Raw genomic sequence first — 26915 nt, 5'->3', positions numbered from 1 at the left:
CTTACATTTGTACGACCTCAGACAAATCCCACCACTTGCTTTTACTTAAGTATTAAAACCAAAGTGTTTGGACAGGAGCTTTAAGTTTGTTGTCCATCAGATTCATTCTGGGAAATATAATGTGTTGATGCGTTAGAAAGAATCTTGGCTCTACTCTGCTTACTGTGGTGAAAGGCGCTCACTCTCCATCCGCCAGTTCAATGAACACTGCAGTTTGGTTTTCGTGTTTAAGTATATAAATTACAAATAAAAGTCACTTTCATAGATTTGTTAGGTTTTGACAGAGGGCTTGTTTCCTACAGGGTTTTGTGGCAGAAGTCAAGGTCATTTGGGCCCAGCCTCTTTCCTCATAGAGTGACAGGGACGTACATACCGAGAATGTCATAAAATCTCTAGCTTTCATATTATCAGGTGTTGGAGCACATTTTCTTGGGAATTGGAGAGACAACATCCCCATGACGGTGGCCTGCTTCTAAGAGCATACTACTTTTCTAGCCACATAATCACAGGTATTTAATGATTTGGTAGATAATGAGAAAGCTATATACTTTCCTTAACTGTCTCTTAGGGGATATTTTATGTATTTTTGTAATCTGATTTTTTAATAACTTTTGGGCATGCAGGAGAATGTTACCAAGGGTAAACTCTTGACTAGCTTGAATTCCCTCACTTGCATCTCAGGTAACCCTGTTGACTTTGTAAAGATCTCATGCCGTAAAGAAGGCCACCTGGTGCAGTGAAAGTTGACAGCGGCTTAGAGTTTGGACCCGGAATGGCAATATGCTATGGTTTTCTTAAGTTAAAACTTCATTTTAAAAGAAGGAGAAAGGTAAAATAAGTTCACAGTCTCTTCTGAGACCGGGCAGGCCCAGCCTTACCTTCATCTACTACTTTAACCCCTGCAGTTGGTATCCACTACCCTGACATCCAGAGAGCTCTGAAAACAAAGTGTTTGCATCTCATTTGGTAACAAAACTGAACTGACTGTAGAAATATGAATGTTTGGCTCTGGGCTCTTATCCCAGAGCATGTACAGTAAGTGTATCTCACTCCCAAACACTGAATGTTTAAAGCACATCTGGCCTCTGAAGGATTTCCTGCCATGGAGCCTCTAAGTGCAGCCTTAGAACTTGCGTGCTTATCTTATCTCTAACTTTGCCATGGACAAAATGCTTTGAGGGCAAAGGCCTTGTCCTTTCCGGCTTTGAACATTCCTGTATTGCTGTCGGGGTGCCCCTGTCACAGCAGTCCTTTCGTTGTTACACTCTTGAATAAACCAGTGGAGGGAGGGAACAGTGTTCAGCCGACTCAGCCCATTCTCCTTCAAACAAGTCAGTCCACAATTTTTTGTCCAGTATCCCAGGCATAGTAAGTTACGCCATGAAACTGGGTTGACAGATAACTGAAGTTCTTAAGATGACAACTTATGACCTTTCCCTTGCGTTTAAAATAATGAGAATCAAAATGCTCTGGTCTCTCAGAGTGGTGCGCCGAGCCGGGTGGCGTGGCAGGTCATACCGTGCAGACCCGTCTTTCGTCTCTCAGGACTTGCTGAATGCCCCCTGTGGAGAGAATACTGGAAACTTGATAGGATTGCTGTGGTGATATTCTTCAGAGTGTAAGAAAAATGAAGGAATACAGCACATTCTCTTGAAGTTACAGAGATGAGGGGCGGGCAGACTAGGGCCAAATTCATTTCTTACTTTTCTTTTTCATTTCCTTTTCTTTTTTTGTGGCCCACGAACTAAGACTGGTTTTATATTTTTAAAAGGTTGTGAACAAATAAAGAGATTGCAACAGAGACCTTATGTGGTCTGCAAAGCCTAAAGTGATTACTAATAAGCCTTTTGCAAAAGAAGTTGGCCAACCTTTGATACAAACCATTAATTTAATTCCCAGCCTAACTCTTCTCTTTTGGATGAATCCTTTCCTCCTTTGTGTGCCTGTGCTTTGTGTTCAGGCGTCCCCCAACTCCATGGTCATTCTTCTGAGGGCTTAGGTGATACATTTTGTGTGTGTGTGTGTGTGTGTGTGTGTGTGTGAAAAAGGTGCTTTTTATTCTCTTTTTAAAATGTCCTCAGGAGGAAATTTAAGTGAAGATGAGATGTAGAACTAAGTGGAACATAAGCATGAAGTTGAGAGTTGTTTTAATATTCAGATGTGGAGAGAGCCAATTACAGGGCTTCCACGACACCTGTCCTGACTAGTTTGATGGAGGTATCATTACTCTGATCCCTTTATCTTCAACATTCCTTTGATTCCCCAAAGTGTGTGCATAATTTGAATACTGAGAGCTATTTAAAAATATTAACTTGGGAAAATAATCTGTTGCTTTTTAAAGAAATGATATTTTAATTCATATCTAACTTATGTAATCCTGGAATATCAATGTAGTTTAGGATTTATATTGGGAACTATTCTGTTTTTTCTAAGTTATTTCAGTTACATCAATATGGTTTTTATATCTTGCTTTTTTACTCCATGAATTGATCAGGTGTGAGTAATCTCACTGACCTTGTTGTGTTCTCCCGACTTCATGCATTAGTGAAAATCAGTTCAGGTCTAGAGTCAGAATCCCTGTATTCCAATACCAGCTTTCCTTCTTGCTACCTCAGGCAGTCCCTAAATCTCACTAGACTTCTGTTTGCTCATCACTAACATGGTGGTGATAATGATATCCTAACAAAGTTTTGGAGAGGGCAAATGCGATGATAGATGTTGAAATGATTGGAAAATTTTAGAGTGATAATCTTTCAAATGTCAGTTGGTATTGGTGAAGCAGTAATGACTCTCTGATAGTTTACCATGTATACAGATGTTGATTCATTTCTTAAGGTATTAGAACTGATAAGGCTGAGAAGTAGGAAAGAATGAGCTTGCTTCTTAATTTACATTATTTTCTTCTATTCTTTATAGCTTAAAGAAGGGAAAGAGGCATATATTCTTATGGTACTTATACTTAATTAAATGGTAATAAGTTAGCAGTAGTGTAATAGTCTTCTAAAACTTGGTGGTATAAAATGAAAATTATATGTTATATCTTTTTTATTTTTATTTATTTATTTTTTTTAAAGATTTTATTTATTTATTTGTCAGAGAGAGAGAGAGTGAGAGCGAGCACAGGCAGACAGAGTGGAAGGCAGAGGCAGAGGGAGAAGCAGGCTCCCTGCCGAGCAAGGAGCCCGATGTGGGACTCGATCCCAGGATGCTGGGATCATGACCTGAGCCGAAGGCCGCTGCTCAACCAACTGAGCCACCCAGGCGTCCCTCTTTTTTATCTTTTTTAAGATTTTATTTATTTAGTTGAGAGAGAGCGTGTGAGAGAGAGCGAGAGCATAAGCAGGGAGGAGGGGCAGAAGGAGAAGCAGACTCGGCACCGAGCAGGGAGTCCGAAGTGGGATTTAGTCCCAGGGCCCTAGGATCATGACCTGAGCCAAAGGCAGACGCTAAAGGGATTGAGCTATCCAGGTGTCCGTGTTGTCTTTAGTCTCTGTGTTAGCTGTGGGAAAAGTCCTTCTACCTGGGCTGGGCTGATCTTGTCTGAAGTCAGCTGGGTGGTCTAGAATGTCTTCAACTGAGATGATCTGGCTCTCCCCCATGTATTTCTTGTAGCCACCCAGCAGGCTAGCCAAGGGCTTGTTTTTTGTTTTTGTTTTTGTTTTGCAGTGGCAGAGTTCAGGTGAACCTTTGGGGCTGTACTCTTGGCCAAAGCAATTCACATGACCAAGTCTAGTATCAGTGTGAGAAAGCACTACCAAATGGGGCTACAGGGAGATCTGAAAAACTGTGGCCGCTTTTGCGGTCAGTGTACACAGTGGTCTTAGGAGTAAAGGAAGATCTTCCCAAGTGGGAACCAGAGGAGAGCCCCGCATGTGAGTCAGGGTAGTCCTGTGTTCTTGTGAACATCTTGCATAATTTCAGTGCTTACATACTCCCAATCCTCATCAGTGTACTAGAACCTTGGCAGCCTCACAGTCCTACTGCTTCACAAGAAATAGCCCACGCCCAAACATGCACCTCGTGTGTTTTAAATAATACAAAGAATATTGTTTCCAAGACAACTTTGATGAAATGTCAGCTTTCTCTAGGTTCTAAACCCACATAAGAAGCATTGTTATCCTCATCCCTGCTGGGTAATTTGTATACTGCAGGAGTTTGTTTGGAAACATGCCTGTTGTTCTTTAAAATATGCTTAATGCTAGATTAGAGAATAGATTTTTTTTTTCTGTTTATGCAAGCTCATTTCTAAAGCATTTAAAATAAAGAGCTTGGGCATGTATGGTATTTAAAAACCCTTCACATGATGTTTTTAAAACAGATCAATTTCAGCATTAAAATGTTAGGAATTCAGCCAAGGAAAATTCAACTTGGATTGTATAGCTGTAATGATAATGTATTATAACCATCTTCTTTGAAAGTGATTGTACTAGCCAGAGTTGAACCTGGTGAATTACATAATTTAAGAGTGTTTGCCAGAACACTGTTGTAGGGGTATTATTCAAGCCTTTCCTAAACAAAAGCAAAATGAAAGATGGATTTTATTATGAGGTACTTAAATCACAAGAATTGTTGTCACAAAATATCTAAAGATAACTCATTTGAATTGAACAGAAGGTCATATGTCTGCATGTCAGTTATCACACTAACTACTTGGCAGAATATTAGGATGTAAGAGAGCATGATTTCTGTTTTTTTAGCTTCTTTGGCTTGAATTAAAAATGAGTTTGCTTATTACTTGACCCAAGAAGTATTTTCAAGTCCAAAGTTATCTCAGAGATTGAGACTTTAGTGATTTGAAATATTGGCTTCCAAGTCATTAGGAAGTTTACTCCTCAGTCACATTATTTAGGCATATCATTAACCTTTTTAAAGATTTTTTTTTTTTTTTTTTTTTTTTTTTTTAAGGAAAAAGCTCACATATTCTTGGTTCACACTCAGCCCAGTAGCCCTTTGTCTCAAAGGACCATACATCGCAGGATGAATACTTTTGTGGGTCTGTGGCATCTTGTCTCCTGCTCCCCTCTCTCATTCAAGATCTTGAGTAAGAGAATGTTTTGGAGCGTCAAGTTCATCATTTTGTAGTATAAATATTGTTCCTCTGGAGAAGTGCTGCAGGTTGAGTTCCTTAGTACTTTCAGTGATGGAGATGAAATAAGAAGGGGGTTAAAATAAAATAAAATAAAAACATTTATTTTCGAAGCCAGTGCCTCTGCCCTGACACTGAGACCACCTGGATATGTGAGAAAGTCATCTAGACAGAATAGTTCCGAGATACTTCAGTGATAGTGTCACTGTTGCGGGGGATGGGGACAGGGAAGTACGTGAAGTGGGAGAGGAGAGGGCCACGTGAAGACAGGCAGAGATTGGAGCTATGCTGCCACACACCAAGCAGCGCCAAGAGTTGCCAGCAACCACCAGAAGCTGTAGATGTAAGGAAGGATTCTTCCCTAGAGACCTGAGTGGAAGCGTGGTCCTCCTGATACCTTGGGCACGACTTCTAGCCTCCCAAGCTGTGAGAGAAAACATTTCTGTTGTTTTAAACCACCTGGTTTGTGAGAATTTGTACCGCCGCCCTGGGGACTAATCTAGCTCCCAAGAGTTAAGTTTATCTGTCGGTTTTGTTCCATCACTCAGTGTAGCAATTGCTGTGTGATGGTAAATACAGGGAACATCTCCGTACGATAAGCTACAAAACTGTTCTTTGTTAAATGCTCTTAAAATATTGCTCTTCGGTCAGGAGCCAAGTACAGGCACTCTACTTGGGCTGTGGGGACACAGCGGTGAAAAGATAAATGTCTGCCCTCATGGAGCTCACAGTTCATTGGGAAGAGAAGCATTCACTCTAAAATTAAGAATTCTTATAAAATTGCCTCAGTGTTTTTTATGGAGCCTGCATTCTTGTTCCTTTTTTTGTCATTGTCTAGAATCCTAATCGACCTTTGGGATGCAGCCTCAGTTGATGGGACAAGGTGCCCGTGCTTGTCATTTCCTTGGGAGTTAGTCTGGCCGTCGAGATGCGTAGCGCCCACAGTCTTCAGCCTGCATCCTCCGTGGTCCTGTGTGGTGGCCCCACCGAGGCCACATTTTCTCTCATGTTGCCATCTTCCTTCAGAAATATAAAGTGGAGACTACACAGCTTCACAGCTTTTCCTTTTCTGGAGGTTTTCTTTTTTAATACACGTTTTAATGATCTTTTCATCTTCTGTATTTATAGAATTTTAAGTTTTCATTTCCTACATGTTTCAGACTTCTCGGCCTAGGTAGAGTGTATTTGAACTCAGGTCTGTCAGATTAATGAAGCAAGCTCCTTGTTGTTCTCTTGACTCCTTTTGTGTCCTCTTTTACTGAGGATGCCTCGTTGCTCTGTAGACAGGTTGGTTTCTATTGACCGCACACAGGCATCATTTCCTGTGCCTCTTATTAAAATCAGAGGACCATCTTCCAAGTGTCTGCCCTGTTGGTTTGAGTTACTTCATCCTCGGGATTCAGGTTTCTTCCTATAGAAAGGGAGGAGGTTGAAGTAGACAGGTGCTTGTCAAACATTTAGTGAGCATGAGAAGCACACATGGGTTAACTGCAGATTCTGAATCAGATGGTGTGGGGCGGGGCCTGCGGCAGTGCCTTTCCAACAAGCTCTCAGAGGAGATCTGCATGCTGCGGGACAGTGAGTGGGCCGTCCTCAGGAGTAAGCAGGGGACTAGATTTCCCCGGTCCCTCCCAGATAAAGATGAGCACTTCCAGTCTTGTTCAGTAGCACCTGCTGATAGCCGTGAGCTTCCCATTGAGAAGGCCCACTCTGGGTTTGGCATTCCGGTGTTCTTACCAGCCCTGCTCGCTGCGTCCCACCGGAAGGGGCAAGGTACACTCGGTGCCCTCCAGTAGTGCTTGAAAGGACCTGCCGTCTGCGCTTCACGTTTGATAGCTTGATCCATTTTCTTAGACTGAAGCTAAACCCACTTTCTAATGCATAATTAGCCTCAGCCTTCAGGTTACATAGTTCTTGGTGTGGCTGTTTGCCTTGGGTTTCCCCATTCCTTCATCTTATAGTAATGATAGATTTATAACTGTCCTCATAACTATGATTAAATGTCTCAATTCTTTTGCTTTATGTGGCGTTCTTGGCCACTTAATTACACTACATTAAATGGTATGTTGTTGCTGTCAGTGCACTTGGATTGCGTTGTGGATAGCATCTTTGGATATTTTGAAAAATGTTCCTATCATACAATTTGAGCTTGTAAACAGAAGTGCTGAGCATGCATAAATGCGCCTTAAGAAATTATTTCTTTATTGCTGTTTAGTTGAACTGATGGTGACACTAAACATCAAGACTTTGATGTTGTATGCGGCATTCTTCCCCACTAATTAACTTCATTAGTGCAGTTAATTACTGGGGAAGAATACCGTATAAAACATCAAAGTCTTGATGTTTAATCACAGCTTAAAAAAGAAGTTTTATACTCTTCAATTGCCAAACACATTCCAATTAGCCAAAGGAAGGTCAAACATTTTGTTTTCCCTCTTCTGGTCTTCCAAGCTTTTCCTGCTCTTCTGGTTGACCATTGGTTACTTGAGCCTGAGTGTTAATCCTCTAGGCAAGTTGACAGTGGCATGTGGAGGGCGAAAGCTCTTCCCACAAGCTGTAAACCAGCGTATGTGAGAGACTCGCTTTCTGCAAAAGGTAGTGAAGATTTCTTGTAACGTGGTGATGGCGGGGGGAGATTACGCTCCAGGAGTAATGGGTATTTTTCTCATGTACTAATTTTATGATTAATTTAGAACCACTCCATTTTCCTATATGTTACCCTTTTGAGCCACCTAACATCTGATAGGCATATTTCTTTAATGAACTCAGACTTCAAAGTTGAAGAAACAGGTATGGTTTAAGGGGATTGCACGGATGGAGGGCCCACAGAGTTGATTGTGTGACTTCTTCCGTGAGACCAGTAGTCAGGCAGCAAGAACAAGAATTCCTTCTCAGGTCATTTCCCTGTGGTGTGTATGTTAGATCAGTTTTTACTGTTTTTTGGGTTTTTTTGTGTGTGTGTTTTTTTAATCAAGTGGGGTTTGCAATAGCATAATGCAGTTCAGATAAGCAATTATTGTAATTGACCTTGGCGATGAGTATCCTTGGCTTTTACCACAGTTTACTTAATACCTGAGGATGGCCAATTATCTCATAATACCCACTTTATTGAGATTATTGTTTTAATTATGGCACTCAGAATACATCACTTTGTCAGCATTGTGGAGTCTTGCTTGGGAACACCACATTCAGGCGTTCAGAAATGTGTAAAGAGCGTGTATCCTCATCTTAAGGCATGGTTGTGATTGAGTTTTTTCTCACTCTCAACTCCAAACTATGATTTTGAAATATGTTATTTCTTACCACTTAAATGTGGGTCCTCCTGGTGAGAACAGCCACAGGGAGATAAAGTCTGGGATGCTATCGCTGCCTCTGAGCTAATTGTGCCCTCTGAAAGGGCTGGAGGTGACTTGGTTCTAACAGGTAGGTGGTTCAGGTTGATCAGGCATTCTAACTGACAGCAGTCCCAGCGGCTGCTGGTTATTTGAATACACCCTAGGTCAGAGGTTCTTAACTTTTAGAGTTACTTGGGGGCTTGTAAAATTGCTGGGGGCCCCTCCTCAGTCTGACTCCATTGCTCTAGGGCAGGGCACAGGTGGCATTTTGTTAGTTGTTGTTTAAAGCTCCACGGGGTGAGTCTGTTGTGAAGTCAGGGTGGAGAATCACTGCCCATTGAATTCCTCCCCACCAGTTTGTCTCATCTGTGACCCTGTCCCAGAGAATGGACACCTTTCGGTCCTTGCTGCTCTGTGTTTTACTCCTCTCCTCTTCCGGCCAGACTTAGCCTCGCCTTCCCCCTTGCCTGCCGTCCCTTCGGTCCAGTTGGGACCCTGGCAGCGCTTACTCCTCCTTCCCATGCCGTGCCCGGCCTCCTGATCCCACAGCGGTCTCAGCGGCCAGCTCCTGCCCCTTCTGAAACGTCTCGCCTTGCTCTTCTCTCCACGTTTTCTGGTCACCACGGAGAGATGTCTTGCCTCCCTGCTTTCTACGTTTCCTTGAATTGGGATGGACTTTATTCTTCGGCGCTTATCTCCAGTGCCTAGTAAACCACTTCACGGAAGTGTAATTCTGGCTGATGAGTTCAGTTGTGTGCAAGACACCCCCCCCCCCCGCCTTCTGTCATGAGCAGGGAGGATGCTGTTCACATGTGCCATGTGGTCCCATGACCACCCTAAGGTTAAGAGCTTTCTTGTGGGATACCTAGGAAAGGACAGGAACCCTTTCTTTTTCTAGTAGAAACTGTCACAGTGAATATCAATGAAGTGTTTACAAACTTGATTTCATTCTAATTATGTGCATACAAACATACATATATCCACACACATAGATTTGTACAAATATATACATATAAACACATATATATATTTTATATATATATATATACATATGCACACACCCTGGAATATATGCATACTGACACACACCACACACGCATGATTGTATGGAGTAAGTCACCAGGTTACGTGTCTCCATCTTTCTGAAACCTGTGCTGTTCTCCCCTTCTCCAGCACCCCCTCCAGTCTGAGCCGCCGTTGTCTCCCTGGACCACTGCTTCCCTTCCACAGCTCTGGTCGCCGCAGGCCCAGCGGAGACCTGCTAACTGTATGAGTGCAAGCAGGAACACCAAAACTGGTGAAAGCTCAGCTTTGACGATCTGAATCACAATTTTTAATTTTAGCATAGTGCAAGGTTTATATTATACACTTAGAGTTGCTTTTATTTTTAATTACTGAGTAATTTTTAAGTACTTTTTAAAGTCTTAACTCTGACTCTGGCCCCTGTCTAACATAGAACTTTCCAAAGATGATCTTAATGATGTTTAGAGCATGTGTCATCTCCTCATCCCTTCAGTGGCACTTAGTGTAACTGCTGAGCCCTGCACAGCCTGGCCCCTTCCTCTGTCCAACACCCCCCCGCCCCCTGCAACCTTACCCCCCCCCCCCCAAAGCCGGCCCCCCGCCCCTCCTGGCCCTACAGTGTCACTGCAGACTTCCTTCCCCTTCAGGGTCCGCACAGGTGCTGTTCCCTCTGTCTCCAGCTTTCTTCTCCTGGCTGTCACAGTTGGCTCCAGCTTTCGCTCCCGCTGTCAGCCTGAATATCATTTCTTTGAAGAGGCCATCCCTGGCCACCCTGTCAGTAGGCTGAATTTTAGCATTCCGTTCGTGTCCTTTGTAACACATTGCCATTTGCACTTATTAATTTTTTATTAATACATTAATGAGAGTGTATTTTTATGCCCCCTTACTACTACAGCAAGTGCTCTCTGAGGGCAGGGTCTCCATCTGCCCTTTTTACCGTGTGCTGAGCCAGTGCCTTACAGCCCAGCGGAGTGCCTGGTCTTCAGGTCAGCAACTGATGGTATTCAGTTTTCTGCAAGGGAAACACATGCTGTGTCCCCACAACCCCATTAGTCCTCACACTGCACTAACTGGAGAGTCATTTGTCAAGCTCCAGTGAAGTTGGGGTTGCAGGTTTAGACTTCACTCTTACCCCAGCTCAGTGTCGTGTCAGAAGGTGTGCTTGACGGGAATTCTGCAAAGGAGGAAGAGCAGATCTTCTGAAGAGGGCGCTAAGCCAACAAGGCAGGTAGGTGCCCAAACTAGGGAATCTGCTGTCTGAAACATTTGAATCCACACACACTATGTAGTGGTCTTTGCCCGGAACCCCGAGGAACTGCCCATCACCCTCTCTCAAAGCAAAGCTTTTGAAAGGAGGAGACACTGTAGCAGCTCTCGGGGCATCTTCTTGCCTGGTTGGGTCTGGCAAAGCCTTGGACTTTGACTTCTCGGCTCGATTCCAGAAGTCTGCATGAAAGGAAGGGGGCAGTGTGCCTGCCACTTCGTGTAGCTGTCTCATTTAATCTTCATGATGATCTCCTAGGACAGAGATCTTTATTTTACAGGTATGAACACTGAGGCTTCAGGGGCTAACTTGCCAGAATCACACGGCTGATAAGTGCTGGCCGGAGATTTGAAACCAGAGCGCACTCGCTCTAGCGCTTGTGACGGATCGTTTCCACCCCCTTCCGTCCAGACGCCACAGTGCCTTAAAACCGGGGCCTCTCTCACATTGTGTCCCCGGCATCTAACACCCTGCCGGTACGGAGTGGTGCTCCGCTCAAGCTGTAGGAGTTTCTTGGCGTCACTGCACGAGACTGTGCTTGCGAAGTCTTTTGTTGTTCTTTAGAAAGAGGAGTATAGCTTCATTTTTTCATCCACCAGCTAGTATTGAAAGCACTTATACAAAATCATCCTCTGTCCCTCCAGTGTGGCTGGCTCTTGCGGGGCTGCTAATGGCCTCTCTGACCCACTCTCTGTTCCCAGAGGAAGGCCTTGCCTGTGCGCTTTAGCTGACTTTCAGTGGCTCAAGGTCTATGACGTGCCATTTGGTGAATCCAGTGCTGGATGCCTTGATGCACATACAAAGCTGTAGGACCTTCTGCATCTAATTCCTATGCCCTGGTCGCTTCCAAACAAAAAAGATTAGCAAGAGGCTGGACCATTGGCTGTATTAGCGGAGGGCTATCCTGCGACAGGATGCAGATGTGCATGTGTGCGTGCGCGCGTGCGTGCAGATGTGGGGAGAGAGGGTTATACCTGCTCTTGGAGTTACTTTCGTCTTCATCCCTTCAGTCAGCGAGCATTTACTGGACTGTCCATACATTATGAAGTGCAGGATTCCCTCAAGCCGTGATTAGTAGTAAATAGAAAAGCATACCACCGGGCTAGTGCTCTTGCTTTTTAACAAAAGAGTGATTGATCAGGTGGTATTCCCTCCTTTCTCACTGTGGTGAGTGAGAGGATTTTCTTCCAGCCCATTTTCAGCATGCTGCTACTACCACCCCATTTAGCTCGGTGCCAAATTGCAGTCGGCTCCGTTCACTTCTGTTTACCCGAGCAGCGCCGCAGTGATTAAATGTCACTGGGGACACCGAGTACACAAAAGTAATTAACCTAAAAGGACGTGTTAGAATAAGGGTCAACAACCTCTTTAGCCCACCGTGCCCCCAGCAAGACTAAGTATTGACAGAGGTGTCGCGGGCAGGGCAGGGGCCAGGTGAGGGGTGGGAGGGAAGGACAGGGAAAGGTCCGAGAAGCCGGAGCAACCGACCGGCACTCCCGGTTGTTTGGGGCGGCAAGCAGACCGCTCTGAGACGTGCCCTGTAGTTCCCTTATGATTTCGCTCTTTGACCTATGATCGAATGGTGGTTGGTGGCGGGGGTGGTATTAGACCATGAACTGACTTCACTTTCAGCATCTCGGCCCTGATTAGGGCTGTTTCCTGGTTAGACCAGACTAAGCTTGCTTGGCACACACTTGGTGAATCAACCTGTTCTTCCAGTGTTTTCAGTATTTTGTCAACCCTGCATCTTTACACCTACTTGTCAGATGAAAACTGCTGCTTAGAATCATTTCTTCGGAAGGATTTGAAATTGCGTCTCTAGGTATCTGTGTCTGGTTTGTTTTCATCCCTCAAGTCACTTGTGAAACTGATATTAATGCTTTATATACTAAAATTTACATAAAACTCTAGATAGTCCTAAGTGACGTATCAGCCATTTTAAAGCTTTAAAAAAAAAAAAAAAAAAAAAAACAAGTATTATCTCTGTCTGCTCTATATTTGGCTTTTTCTTTCATTACCTGTGTGTGGTGACTTACTCTTCAGGAAAAAAAAAAGTGAGTAGTGAGGGATTTTTTTTTTTCCTTTTTTCCACATACCTCCTTGGGAGATAAACATTCTAGGAGATCCCCAGGGATCACTATTCTCTAAATGAGCAGCCACAGAAAAACTGCTGATGCCTGCATTCTTCATGTGGTCGGTCTGTCAGGCAGGATTCATTTAAATCCTGCCTTTTTGGTGGTCAGACCTGAGTAAGATTTGTTTCTCCCCGGTCACAGACAGGTGATGAGTACATGATGAAAGACAAAAGAGAGCCAGTTGAAAAATGTCTCCCTTATGTGGAAGATTTATCTCTCTTAAAATAAGAATAATTGGTGGCCTTGATACGTTTATGCAACAACAAATATTTCTTGTGTGTCCACTCAGAGGTCAGATCGTGGTACTGACCTTGGAGGGGGGTGGCTGTGCCCTTGCTGATGGGGAGCAAACAGGGAAAAGGTACCACCTTTGACCCTCTCTTCCACCTGGCATCTCTTCAGCCTTTGTTCAGTTTTAATTTGTGCACCACTTCCTCTCAGTGTCTTTTCAGCGTAGCCCTAAAAATTGTCTTGTCACTGTATCACTTTCAAAAATTACCACTTTCGACTTTTGAAGGGTGCCTCCTTTCTTTGGTGTGCCTGCACACACCTGCACTCGCACCCGCACACCCCCCCCCCCCCCCCCCCCCCCCCCCCCCCCCCCCCCCCCCCCGCCCCACGCAGCTGTTCTTCCGACTACGGCAGTCATTAATACTGAGTGCTGAGAATACAAAGAAATAAGGCACAGTAGCTTATGCCCTTCCGGAATGCACAACCTCTACTCTCAAAACAATGAAAATAATATGGGAGCAAGTAAGACATACGCAAGAGTGTTGTTGCCTGAGCAGATCAAGTTTTGTAGTCACTCCTTTGTTCAGCAGCCATTAACTGAGACACCAAACCAAGTGGATGGTCTCTGCCTTTGTGGGACTTCTAGTCAAGTAGAGGAGATAAGAAAATAATCAAAATGATGGGTGTGATACAAATGCTAGGAAGGAAGGAAGTAAGGGGTTATGATAGAGATTTCTAGCAGAGAGCTCCTTGGGTAATGCCACCGACAAGACCTTTCTGAGAAAGTGGCATTTAAGCTGAGACAGAGGTGAAAAATGCTAACCACTCAGAGGTTGGGGAAGAGTTCTTGGCAGAAGCCCACACTGAGGGATGAAAGACAGTGGGGTGTCCAGCATCCGACAAAGAGAAGATGCTTGTGTGAAGGGACATGATACCTATTGTGCCTTTAGGATTGTTGAGGCCTGTGGCATCCAATATAGTAGCCACAAGCCACATGTGGCTGTTAAGCCCTGGAAACGTAGCCAGGCCAAATCGAGATGTGCAGCAAATGCGAAATACAGGCCAGACTTCAAAGACCTAGTACTAAAAAAAAAAAAAAAAAAAAGTAAAAAGGTAAAATGTGTCACTAATAATTTTGATATTGATTATATGTTGATGTGGTATTTTTAGGTACAGAGGTTTAAATAAATAAATACATGACTAAAATTAATTTTACTGTTTCTTTTCAATTTTTAAAAATTTGGCTACCATAAAAATTTAAATATATCCGTGGCTCCTGTTATATTTGTCAGTTTTGTTCTAGAGCACAAACTTTAGTGTTTTAATGAAGGACCTTAAGACCAAATTGTCCAACTGTTTTTTACCATATTGAGATGGTATGAAGTTTCTTATTAGCCATCTGAAAACCGTTTGGCAGCCTCCCTTTAAGTTGATATACTATTGTTGCCTATCTTTGTTCTTGCTGAATTACCCTCGATGTTGTAGAGTATATTTGCATACATAATACATAGGAATATATATGAAGCTCTTGGAGTTAACACTCTCTGGAAGAAAAAAATGTTTAGCCTTTCAGATAGATTAAAACAGTTTACTGGAAAAAATAGCAACATGAAAAGACTTTCTTTTCCAATAAATTTTAATAGTTACTAAAATGAGGATTCTGGTCCATTAAGATAGAGCTTGCCAAGTCTTCAAGCTGAGTCACTTATTTTCTCTGAGCAGCTACTCTACTCCAGTTTCTTTCAAAGCAGCTGTTAGAAATGTGTTGATATTTCAATTCAGGAACAGAACACAGTGCAACTACAGGTCTAAAGTCAATTCCCCTTCCCAGAAAATTAAGGAAGGACATTTTTGCCAGCCCTCCCCCCCTTTTTGTTTTAGTTCAGTTAACCTCAGGTACCAGGTCAGACTTGTCAGTGAGACATAGTAACATTGATTATAAGGTGGTAGGTGAAGAATGATCTAGGATAAATTTTATGGGTGCTATACAAAAAAAAAAAAAAATTTTTTTTAAATCCCAGAAAGAAATGACAGGTGCACGTGTCTGTACTTTACAAAGTACATACAAGATTTATAAAGTATCTATTAATGAGGGAAAGGAATTCTTGGTGGAGAGCAAATGCATGTAGGAACATTAGGTCTTGTGAACTTTAAGGAGGTCCATTGGATTCAAGGGCATGCAGTGGCTTTGGGGTGATTAGCTGGGTTAAAAGATGGGACTTTGACGTACCATCTGTGGGCTCACTTCTCCATCAGTGGTGAGGGGATGTACTTGTCCCTTCTCATTCTCCCAGTTGCTTGCTCGTGTGACCAAGCAGTTCAGACCAAGAGCAGACAGTTGGCTGTCAACAGAGGGAAACTAAAGTGCCTACACAAGGATCAAACCTGTATTTTTGGTGTCAAAGCATCATGTTCCAGCAGCTCAGCTCGCCAGCTCAAGTAACCGTATTTAATGAAATTTCTGGGGTAGAGCCAACAGCTTTATTCCAGGAAGAGGAAATAACAGTCAAGAAACCCCAGGAGGACATTAAGATAATGTTCTAATTTAAAATCAATTTTATTGATACCTTATAAATTATTATAGCATTTTCTCCTGACCAAGTAATACATAATGCTGAGGCCATGGAAACAAAACATGAATGACTGACTATTGAAGTACTGTATAGTTTACTGCATGAAGCACAAAATATGTAGGACTTCTGTACTCCAGTATTTTTAACTCATCGAGCCTTCCGGACAGCAAGGTGTAGATTTCATTCATCTTTGTATTTCTGTACTTTAGTGGGTATTCAGTAGATACTTGTTGAAGGAGCCCCTAAGTAGACTGAGACTGTGTAGGGGTCTCACATTCGCATAGGAATTGGAGCTCTCCATGATGCTAGCTACTGCGTTCCCAACATGCATGCTCTATCTCGGGGGCAACGTTCTAAGCAGATAGCCTCGTTTTGCCCATTGGGGAACTGGAAGCTTAAGAGAGGTTCTTTAGCTTGTCCAAGGTCACACAGCTGGTGGTACAACCTAGTCTGGAACCCAGGGCTGTCTGACCTTGTACCCATACCGTAACCACTGTGGATACTGCCTCTCTTCTTAATCATTCCTCTCTCAGCTCTTGTTTTGATTATCAGCCAGAGAAATTTATTTTGCCCCAAGTGTCTCTTACCAGGAAAGAAGCAGAAAGACAAAGACAACAAGAGAACGTTTTAAAGCGCGTGTTGTTCATGACATGTTGTAGAAGGTGAAACATTTATTAAGAACAGATTCATTATTTTATATGGAGATTATATTTTAACAAGGGCAGGTCTTCAGAAAGTCCCGGTCATTTTTGAAGGTGAATTTTGATTTATGTTAATTTGGAAGAAGCAAGTTCTGTGAGGGTTATATACAGATTGTGTTTTTAATGACTTCCTTAATCAAGCAGGTTATTTTTAAAAAGTCTTACTGTCGTGAGCAGTAAACTGACACCAGTGACTAGCTTAGAGCCCTACCATATTCAGGTTTTTCACCACGAGCATGCTATAAATTTTAAGTTAATTTACATAAATTTGCATGTGTTATGAGTCAGTATGTAAGATGTGTGTATTTCAGCCAAATGATTTTTATTTTCTAATTTTTCCCAACTGAGGATTATTTTCTCTATCTCTGCTGGTTATTTTTTTAATAGGTGGGATGGTAAATATTAAAATGTTTTATTAGTTAATAACTAAATGAATAGAAATGAAAACATCCAGTGTAACACTATATAATAAAACCTCAATCAGAAATGCACTGGGCGGAGGTGGTTGGGGAGGGGGGCGCTCCTGGGTGGCTCAGTGGATTAAAGGCTCTGCCTTCAGCTCAGGTCATAATCCAGGGGTCCTGGGATCAAGCCCTGCATTGGGCTCTCTGCTCAGCAGGGAGCCTGCCTCCCCCCTCTCTCTGCCTTCCTCTCTGCCTACTTGTGATCTCTCTCTGTCAAATAAATAAAATCTTAAAAAAAAAAAAAGTGCACTGGGGTATTGTGCTATGTTTGTTTGGTATATATAGGTTTATTGAGGATATTACTTCTATTTTGGAACTTGCTGAAAGTATTTTGTAACTCTGAAATGCTTTGAGGACTAGTAAACAAATTGACCCAGCGTGACTCATGTTTGTCGGGCTCCTACTGAAGGCCCTTCTGCTTGGCAAGGAGAGTGGGCTGAGTCCCCCTGATCTCAGGCTGATTTCAGGCATTATATTGGCCTTTCTGAATTTGAGAGTGTCAACCATATTCATTTCTGCTTTAGTCCTATGTTTTGTTGCTGTTGTTGTTGTTCAGAGGAAATGATGCTTGAGGACTTTAGTTATGGCATCAGTCAAGGGTCAACAGGCCTCTTGAGCCTGTCTTCTCCGTCCTGCTCTCCCCCGCTGGCATTACCCAGCTCCCTCTGAATTGTCCCTGACCCAAACTAATTCCTGTACTGAATGAACTGCAGTTTGACTAGCAGTATTAATTTATCTTCTAAACTGGGCTGGTTTTGAGTAAAGTAGGCCTGGACAGCAGTTGTAAGGGGAGGGCAAAACCCTGGCCAGATTTTTGTGGTACCTCTTGCCCTGTCATCATGCCCTTGATCTGTTTGAAAATGGATTTACCCTTTGGTGCCAAGTAGATGGGGTGTTGGGAGGCTGTAGCTGATGAACAGACACAACAGTGAGTTTTAGAGTTTTAGAGTTTTAGAGTTTCTGGTCATGGTTGTCCAACCATTCCTTCTGGTTGGAATCTTGCAAGTGGGCAGGGACATATGAACTTATGCGAATGGTGAGCCGAATTAGCTTGATGTGCATTTGAAATCGAATTAGAAAGTCCGATGTGGAGGCGGTATTTATAGTCCTGCCTGCTGTATTGAACCAAAACCTTATTGTGTTGAAAGGAGATGTGTTTTGGTTAATAGCAGCCTATTGAAGCCCTATCATTATGGACCATCTGTGTATCTGTGCTGAGGGGCAGGGCTACACAGATGCCGAGAATAGTCCTTATGTGAGGCTTAAAATAGAAGAGCCACACTAGCTCTGTAGTAAGTGGCGTGCGGCGCAGCCCCAGTGCGGAGTTGCTGTTGCGGAGGGGCTCGGTTATCGGTCCGGGACTGTGCCTTGTACTACTCTATGGAGGTTCTTTCAGCTGGTCCTCAAAGCAGCTCCGGGAGGGAGTGGGTGGAGTATTCTTGTCTCAGACTACAGAGACTGAGACTGAGCAGTATCCCTAAGGCTACACAGCTATTAAGTGGAAAACTCTAGACTCAAATCCAGACAAGCAGTCTGACTCCAGACAGATGCTGTTGCCTGCTAGTAAAAATCTGTGCTACCTGTTATTAAAACTAGCTAATTGTAACAACACTACCTCTTGTTTTCTTTTGGGGGGAGGGTGTGTACTTTATAGAACTCTCTGTCATACATGGTCATCTTTGATCTTGGGGTGGCAGAAGAGGAAAGGTGAAAGGGCGGGGCTATCCATTTCAGCTGCTGGAGGTGTCCATTTTCTGTCTGACTTGGTCAGTAACCTTTTGTAAAATCTTAGTTGGGTTTCAAACTAGGACCTAGAATTTTCTCATTTGGAGGTGAAATGTGATTTATAATTTTAGGAGTAACTCTGTTAAAGCTTATCTTTTGCTTTCAAAGCAACTGGGATTTCCGTCTTAGACGACTTAACAAATTTTTAGTATTTTCTTCTCATTTGTCCGTGTCTGCCCTCTTTCTTTTCTTTCATTAAACTTCTTTTTACTATCCCAGTAATAAGAGTGTTTCATTTTTAAAAATGCAGAGCTCTGTAGTAAGCATTCAGATGTAAGGTCTTTGGCCTTGTCTTGATTGGCCTCTGCGTCTGACTGTTAATGGCCCTCCATTCTTAACACATTCGCCGATGTACTCACCTGATCCAACTGTAATGAGAAAATGTTTCTAAGTCTGTAGATTGATCCAGAGTCATGATGCAACTCCAACTACATTTCCTGTGTAGTGAGCTAAGGAAATACCTAACCTAGGTAAGCTTTTAAAATAATGATAGAGAAATAAAAGTATTTTCTAGTAAAACCAGACTTTGTCTTTAAAAGTATTTACTTAATTCTTCCTCTTCACATGCTCAGCAAAAATCCAAGTGGCCTTCCAGTGGCAGAATGGTGGACTTGTAAGATTCATGACGAGAGCCTGTGCCAAGTCCAATTTGATTCCAGAGCAATTATGTTATTAGAACATTGCTGATTGCCCCAGTGCCCATTGTGTAGCTTAACCTTTAAATGCTAGTGATAATTAACTACTTTATCATTCTACCAGGAAACTCCAACATATGACTCTGTTCTGTGGTAAAATTTCACAAATAAAATACTGCCCACAGAGCCAGAAACAACCAGTTAAGGAAAAGTAAAGCTGTTTGTACATATATGTCAATAAATAGGCATAAAGATCTAACTAAATAAGTATTACCATTTAGTGTTAATTTTTCTGAAAGTATCTTATAATTGTTTAAAAATCAGTTTTTCCTTTTGGACAAATTGGAAATAACTTTCAGTAGAGTATCTCAGAATCAACGGCTCAGGTTGTTGTTAATCACACAAACACACAGTTCTTTTCTTATTTTTGTAAAATAGCCAATGAGTAGGATGAAGTCACATGGAAATAGGTAGAGGAGTGGAGGGGAAGAAGAGACATGACTGTGCAGCTAATCCCCAGGGGTGGCACTACTCCGAACTTACTGTAGTGGATGGTTTCTTGTGTAACTGTTCAGCCGAGTGGTCTTCTGAAAGGGAATTATATGAATTTTAGGTTAAGATTGAGGAGTTCAAAAGGAATCTTTGCTCATTTATGTTCAGAAACATTTCTGGGCAGTTCTCTGATGCTCACTGGGCCAGGTCCCACCCCCCATCCCCCCACCCCGAGTAACACACAGCCTGTAGTGGGAAGTGGCCTTGTAAACAAATAGCCACATATTGATTGCCAGTGCTCTACTCACGGGGTGAACAAAGTGTTAAGGGAACAAAGAAGAATTGAGTGATTAATTCTGCCTGACAGCATCTGAGCAAGCTTTAAAAGGTGACATTAGAGCTGGTCCTTAAGAATAAGGATTTCAACAAAAAGATACTGAGGGGAAATGGGCATTCTCATAAGCCAGGGAAAAAAGGCTACAGATACAATGAAAATGCACAGAGCACTGGAAAACAACAGGCTCATAGTGCTGAGCTCTAAGGCCAGGGCCCTGGTTAGGGCGTGGAGAGAAGGGCTTTGGAAATGGCCACACACAGAAATGTGTGGACTTTTCCTCCCCTATCGACAGTGGGAAAACAATTTTGTTGTTGTTGTTTTTAAGGAATTGTGAGAAGTGGTCGAATGTCTCTTTGGGAAACATGAACCCTGGAAATGTGGAGGATAGATTGGAGTGGAGGCAGACTAGATAATGGGGTTCTGACCTCAAATGTTGTAGGTCGCGGGCTAACGGATGATGTTTGCAAGCATGATTTTGATGAAATAATGGTCACAAAAATCTGACCATGGCATAAAAGCAAAGCAGATGCATTCAACCAAGTCTTATGGCGTGGGAATGAGGATTGGAACTCAGCAGAGAAACAAGAAGAAGCTGTCTGATTTAAAAAATTGTTTGGCTTCTAATGTTTTGCTTTGGTCTTTGGCCTTACTTAATGATGTCTGCCATCTTTTCTGCTATTAAGCTTAAGGGTGAATGAGTAGGGATGGTTTCAGGATTTGGTGCCTCCGATATAGAAAATTCATTGAGGACTCTGATAGAGAATGGTACAGGAAGGAAGGGTTTAGAGGTACCCAGCCCTATCACTGGGAATCCACTCGTTCTTCCCATCTTCCTGACACCAGACCCCTACCTCCTTCCTGCTTTGGGAGCTAGTAGTGGAGCTGCTGTCTCCACAACTGACCACTAGGGGGTGATGTCTTGGTAGAGAAACTGACCCAGGCATTGGCTGGTGGGGGAGAGGGGGAGGTTCATTGATTTTCCTCTGATAGGCTTCAAAAGTTTAGCCACAAAAGAAAATGGGGCATTAAGGTTCAACGGAAGTGAAATGGGATATAGAAACAAAAGTTCTGGATATCGCACTGCCTCCCATAGTTCATTTAAAAGCCCTTATAAATGTTATGTATCTTCATAAATGTTAATTATTACCATCAGACTTAAGATAAAAGAAAAAAAATGAACAAGGGGTTAGTTTTATGTGAGAAGAATGAAGCTATCAATGAGGAAGAGCTTTATGGAACAGTTTCCTGAATTGTTTCAGATGCAAAGCAGAGGTAGTCTGGTGGTGATTCTTTGTTCTTCCTAGAACTTGTTTTCTCATCTCCAGGTGTTCTTTCCACTGCCCAGCCTGGGTTAATTTAGCACTCAGAGCTGGGCGCTGGTGCCCTGCTGAGGGGCTTAGTTTTTCTGGCCTTTTCAACCCGCCCTCCACAGGTCAGCCCTGCTTGTCTCTCACACCTCACCTGTGTGGTCTGTCCTGTACTGAGTCACTACCCAGTTCATAAGGTTGCTTCCAGTTTTCGTTGATGCTTTTCTCACTTCCTCATAAATGATGTTAAGCCTCATACTGTCTACATGTGCCCAGTAGTAACCACCGTGGCCTGAATGCCAGACAGACTCACTCTCTGTGCTTCAGTGTTTATTTTTGGCGTGTAGGCCTCCTCCAGTTGGGAGCTCTTTGGAAGAGCAGAAATGACAGACACTGCTCGCTCCCGATTGTGATCCCACAAGGGAGGGACTGTCTTTCCCAATTACCTGGTCCTAATTAGGGATTCCAGGGTTTCCAGGGATATAAAGGAGCAGGTTCATGAAAACTATAGGAGTCAAAAAGGAATAAAGTGAATTTTTGCAGGTGTTTCGTTTTTGTTATGATTATTTGCCACTCAGTCTTCCATGCCCTTAAAAAAGGGACTTAGCAAAATTCCGTAAATAGAACCTTTGTGTCACAGGATCACCATTTTTTGGTTGCTTAAATTCCCAAAGAGTACCTGTCTTCCTTTTTTCTTTGAAGAATTACTAGTTTTTCTCGAGATACATAGCATACTCTGTCTCTGGACAGGCTTAAGTTACTGGCTTCCCATCAGCCAGCAAACTTGGGGCTGGAGCCGGCTGGGGCCTGACTCTTCCTCCATTTTCTTTTCTATCTGCTTCCTTTCTCACCTCTTTGAAGATGCTGCGCCAGTGTAATCTCTGTATCCTTGGGACCAGATCCATCCTGTCTTCTGAATTTGCTGTTCCTTGCCTCCTTGCCTCCCTCTCTGGGCCTGTCTCCATTTCTTCTTTCCTGTCTGTTGCTTTTCCCCCGCATTCCCTCTTCCCTGTTTTTTTCTTGGTTTTCTGTCTCCACCTATGTTGCCCTCTTCCTTTTACCTCCTCCCTTCTCTCCTGTCTCCTCCTAACAGTTTTGCAGGTGCACATTAACAAACAAAAACGACAGTGCGCCTGAAAAACTCACTCTTCAGTGAATGGTCATTTCTCAACCCTGCTTTCTTTTCTAATTCCAGAGCTCTTCGGTATCCCCGTCTGCCAGTTTCCGAGGTGCCGAGAAGCACAGAAACTCCACAGACTACTCCTCTGATAGCAAAAAGCAGAAAACTGAAGAAAAGGAAATTGCAGCTCGCTATGTAGGTTCCTCTGCCTTTGCTTTGGGGGATGTCAGTTTACTCCAGCAGTCGTTTTACCCTTTGACTATTACCAACCAAAATGAGAACATAGGAGGAAAAAAAACATCTACTTGGAGAAAAAAAAATAGTGCTTGTCTTTATAGCTGCGTCTCAGTTGGCTAGCACAAGTCCTGTGTGTGTGCAGGTCTGCGCACGTGTGGATGTGAGTCGGAACAGAGTGCTTTTTCTGGCAGCTAATAGAAGATGTCGTGGGTGTCCTATAATACCATTCCTAGAGATGTATTTGCTTCCCTCTGTGTATTTCAAGGTGGTTGAACTTTCTGTGGTCAACTGGAAATGTTAAGGAAAAACGTAAAATCATAGAAACCCCGTTAAAACATGTAAAATGAATTCATGCTGAGGAATAAAGAGAGTTTTGTGGAGTATAACTTGCAGAAGCATCCATATGTGTCGCTAACATGGGTTGAAGCCCATATTCCTTCAGTGACTAAGCCTTCGGGTCACTTAGTGTGAAGGGAGCAAGCTGGATGGCACCGGGCTGGCTGCAGGCAAGCCCCTGCTCCCCCTTGCTGTGGTGAGGCCCTGCGGGACTGCGAGGCCTCAAAAAAATCAGAAAGTTTGGACTTGGCTGTGAAACCTCCCAATTTTAAAATGGTAACTACATAACCCAGTTTTTTAAACTGAGAGAATAAATCACACCCAGCCACAGGCAGGATTTAGCCCAGACAGGCCAGCTTCCACGAGATGCTCTGGAGTACCAAGTAAGCCATAGGCTTCAGTTGTTTAAACGGTAAAGCAGAATCCTCATATACCTACCTTGTAACATCATCATGAGGATTAGAGAATATAGTACATTGTAAAGTGTTTGGCACTGTTCGGTGCAGTTCATTTTTATAAGCTGTGAGGAATTCGTCTGAACTTACCGGGGTGAATATGGCCCTCGTGCGTGTGTGCTGGGGGAGGAGGTAATGCTTGTCACTTGTCAATGCAGGACAGCGATGGTGAGAAGAGTGACGACAATTTGGTGGTTGACGTTTCCAACGAGGTACGTTTTCTGGCTCGTTCAGCTTCCTGCTCTTGTACTGTAACAGGGACTACTAGCTGGAGTCCGCAGTCAGTATTCAAAATGTGTGCTTCGTTTCCAAAGGGGACCCACTTTTTATTTACCTGAAAAATGTATGTATTACTGATTTTATGTATTATTGATCCTTTTTCATTGTTATTCTATTCTATAAAAGTAGAAGTGTGTTTTGCTATCACCTTAAATGCACAGCAGACATGGGGTCAGCCTGCAGATCTCATTGACAGAGGACCTGTGGATCTGTTGGGTTCTGATTTTTGTTTTGAGTAAGTACAGCTGACCCTTGAATAGTGCAGGTAGGGGAGTGGTTTTTTGGGGCACCAACCTCCCAAGAAGTTGAAAATACACATGTAACTTCCCCCTCCCCTTTTAAAATAAGTGTCGTTGACACACAATGTTACATTGATTTCAGGTGTACAGCAGAGTGATTGAGCAAGTCTGCACACGATGCTGCCACATACACCTTTTGACTCCCCCACAACTTAACTATTAATAGCCTACGATAGCATCAGTAGTCGATGAACATGTATTTTGCAAGTTACATGTTTCATACTGTGTTCTTATGATAAAGACAGCTAGAGGAAAGAAAATGTTACTAAGAAAATGTTATTAGGAAGAGAAAATTCAATTTTTAGTACTATAGTGTATTTACCCAAAAAATCTGCATATAAGTGGACCCATGCAGATCCAACCCATGTTGTTCAAGGGTCAGCTGTGCTATAAATATTTAATATTTTTTTTTACCTCAATACCAAATATTTTCTTTAGCAGTTTCGTACGTCTTTTGTTATCGGTTATGGGACATTTTGCACTTCTCCATGCTTTGCGCTAGAAACATCCACACTCAAGTACTCTAGCATTGTGAATGTGCTGTGCTGCGTTAGTACCCTTGATGTTCCTTCACAGGATCCGTCTTCCCCTCGAGGGAGCCCAGCACACTCCCCGAGAGAGAATGGCCTGGACAAGACGCGCCTGCTCAAGAAAGATGCCCCCATCAGTCCAGCCTCTATTGCGTCCTCCAGCAGCACTCCTTCCTCCAAATCCAAAGAACTTAGCCTTGTAAGCTGTCCTTCATCATCGTTCTTAGCCTTGCCTGTTTCAAGATGATTGGCTTTGAATATTTTGTAAATTCGGTATTTTTCACATTTTCTATAGGGCTCTTGTTTCCAAATATATGTGTACATTCAGTATTCAAGTTTAATTGACAAAAGTACTTTGGGAACAGAGTGGGTTTACGGACTTAGCGGTGATAGATGTTTGTTTTATGAGTGTTTTTACAAGGACAGGGGTGGAATATGGGGAAATTGAGTGAAACGTGTCTCAGCAAAGATGAAGAAATACACACTGGGCTTACAGAGATGGTTTTATCACCTATGGTTTATGGTAAATTTAGTTTTCAGCTGGGATGTGATTTTGTTGCTAGCTTTGTTTGAATTACCACGCTATATATGACTGCAATAATTTTCCCTTCCTATCTAAGAAATAATCTGTCATTTACAAAAGTCTACCTTGACTCAACACCACAAATCACTAAAGCAAAAATGAAATTGCTTGCAACTCAGGAGAATCTCCCCATACCCTCTTCTTCTTTGGCTCTGTAGTTAATTGCATTTTTGTGTGTGTCTTCCTTTTTCCTTGCCAATTATTTCCTTGTAGCATAACATTAAAAAAGAAAAAAGACTCCGTTCTCATATAACCTTCTGAATTCACAAATTCACAACTGAAGGAAAGAGAGTTCTTCAGTTTGTCTGCAAGTTAAGGGGATGTGTCTGGCACGGGGCTACATTAAGTTTATTTCTGTGGTTCTCTCTTGGCCTTCTGGCCTTCTTGTATTGCCACCTCCTCTGTGCTGGTCTCTGTGACCATAGGGGCGTGGATCTGTTCTAAGAGGACCCATTAACCAGGAAGCCACTTGTGACATGAACAGTCTACCAGAAACACAGCTCAAGCATCCTTAAATCAAAGCAGCCAACAAGTGTTTGGTCACAGGACGTCATGATTTGTCAGCCTCTGTCTGACTCAGACCCAGTTTCCTGGAAATCATTGACTGCCCTAAATTCTGCTTCGGTTTATATCCTCTTGAACGTTGGTTTTGTGGTCTCAGGGAGCTCTTTCTGTTTGTTGGTTTGTTCTTTTTTAATTATGAAAATAAAGGCCCAACCTGAAGAACTTTTTCCATTCCTTACTCTTTTCCTTTTGACTTGTCTTTTTAAACGTTTAACATTATTGTTAAAACTGTTATGGGGCACCCGGGTGGCTCAGTGGGTTAAAGCCTCTGCCTTCAGCTCAGGTCGTGGTCCCAGGGTCCTGGGACCGTGCATCGAGCTCTCTGCTCAGCAGGGAGCCTGCCTCCTCCCCTCTCTACTTGTGATCTCTCTTTGTCAAATAAATAAATAAAATCTTAAGGGGGAAAAAAAAAACCAAAAAGAAAACTGTGTTCTGACTGCCACTATATTCTCTTCCATCTCTTGTTAGAATGAAAAATCTACTACTCCTGTTTCAAAGTCCAATACCCCTACTCCACGAACCGATGCACCCACCCCAGGCAGTAATTCCACTCCTGGACTGAGGCCTGTGCCTGGAAAACCACCAGGAGTCGACCCCTTGGGTTAGTAATAAGAAGGGCTTTCTGGGTATTTATGCTTCATGTTTTTAAAGAAATTCAAGCAATTTAAACAGTGCAATACCTTAAGAGTAGTAATAAACAGTATTGAAAAGCGATAGAGTTATTTTTTTTAACCTGAACCAAGCACCTTAATGACTTTTGAGAATATTACTTTAAGCGAATTTGAGCCCTGGATCCTATTTTTTTTAAGGTATATGTTAATGCCTCACTTCCTTATTGTTTCCTGTGTTCTTGGTTTTTCTCTTCTCTCCTTTCATTTTGGTGTGTAGCCTCAAGCCTCAGAACCCCGATGGCAGTCCCTTGTCCATACCCAACCCCGTTCGGGATCGTGCCCCACGCCGGGATGAACGGGGAGCTGACCAGCCCCGGCGCCGCCTACGCGGGGCTGCACAACATTTCACCGCAGATGAGCGCAGCCGCAGCTGCCGCCGCCGCCGCCGCTGCCTACGGGAGATCACCGGTGGTATGTTCCTGGGCCTTCACAAAAGCAAGCCATTCCACAGATCACCAGACGTTACTTTCGAA

At 43.0% G+C, this 26915-nt stretch overlaps 1 protein-coding gene across 11 annotated transcripts in view; it reads left to right on the top strand.

Moving 5' to 3' along the window:
* The window catches only part of TLE4 (TLE family member 4, transcriptional corepressor), a 140902-nt gene that overhangs the window by 96186 nt on the left and 17801 nt on the right, over positions 1-26915 (top strand). For all 11 annotated transcript variants that reach the window (XM_059411804.1, XM_059411803.1, XM_059411807.1 and 8 more), the window contains 5 exons: positions 22564-22683; positions 23675-23728; positions 24671-24823; positions 26240-26372; positions 26660-26853. In XM_059411804.1, coding sequence (XP_059267787.1) covers positions 22564-22683; positions 23675-23728; positions 24671-24823; positions 26240-26372; positions 26660-26853 — 654 coding nt within the window. The remainder of the gene's footprint in view (positions 1-22563; positions 22684-23674; positions 23729-24670; positions 24824-26239; positions 26373-26659; positions 26854-26915) is intronic.

This window comes from Mustela nigripes, chromosome 9 (assembly GCF_022355385.1).
Source record: "Mustela nigripes isolate SB6536 chromosome 9, MUSNIG.SB6536, whole genome shotgun sequence".
NCBI classification, from domain to species: domain Eukaryota; kingdom Metazoa; phylum Chordata; class Mammalia; order Carnivora; family Mustelidae; genus Mustela; species Mustela nigripes.
The sequence above is the reverse complement of the archived record's forward strand: the minus strand, read 5'-3'. Positions and strand labels throughout refer to the sequence as shown.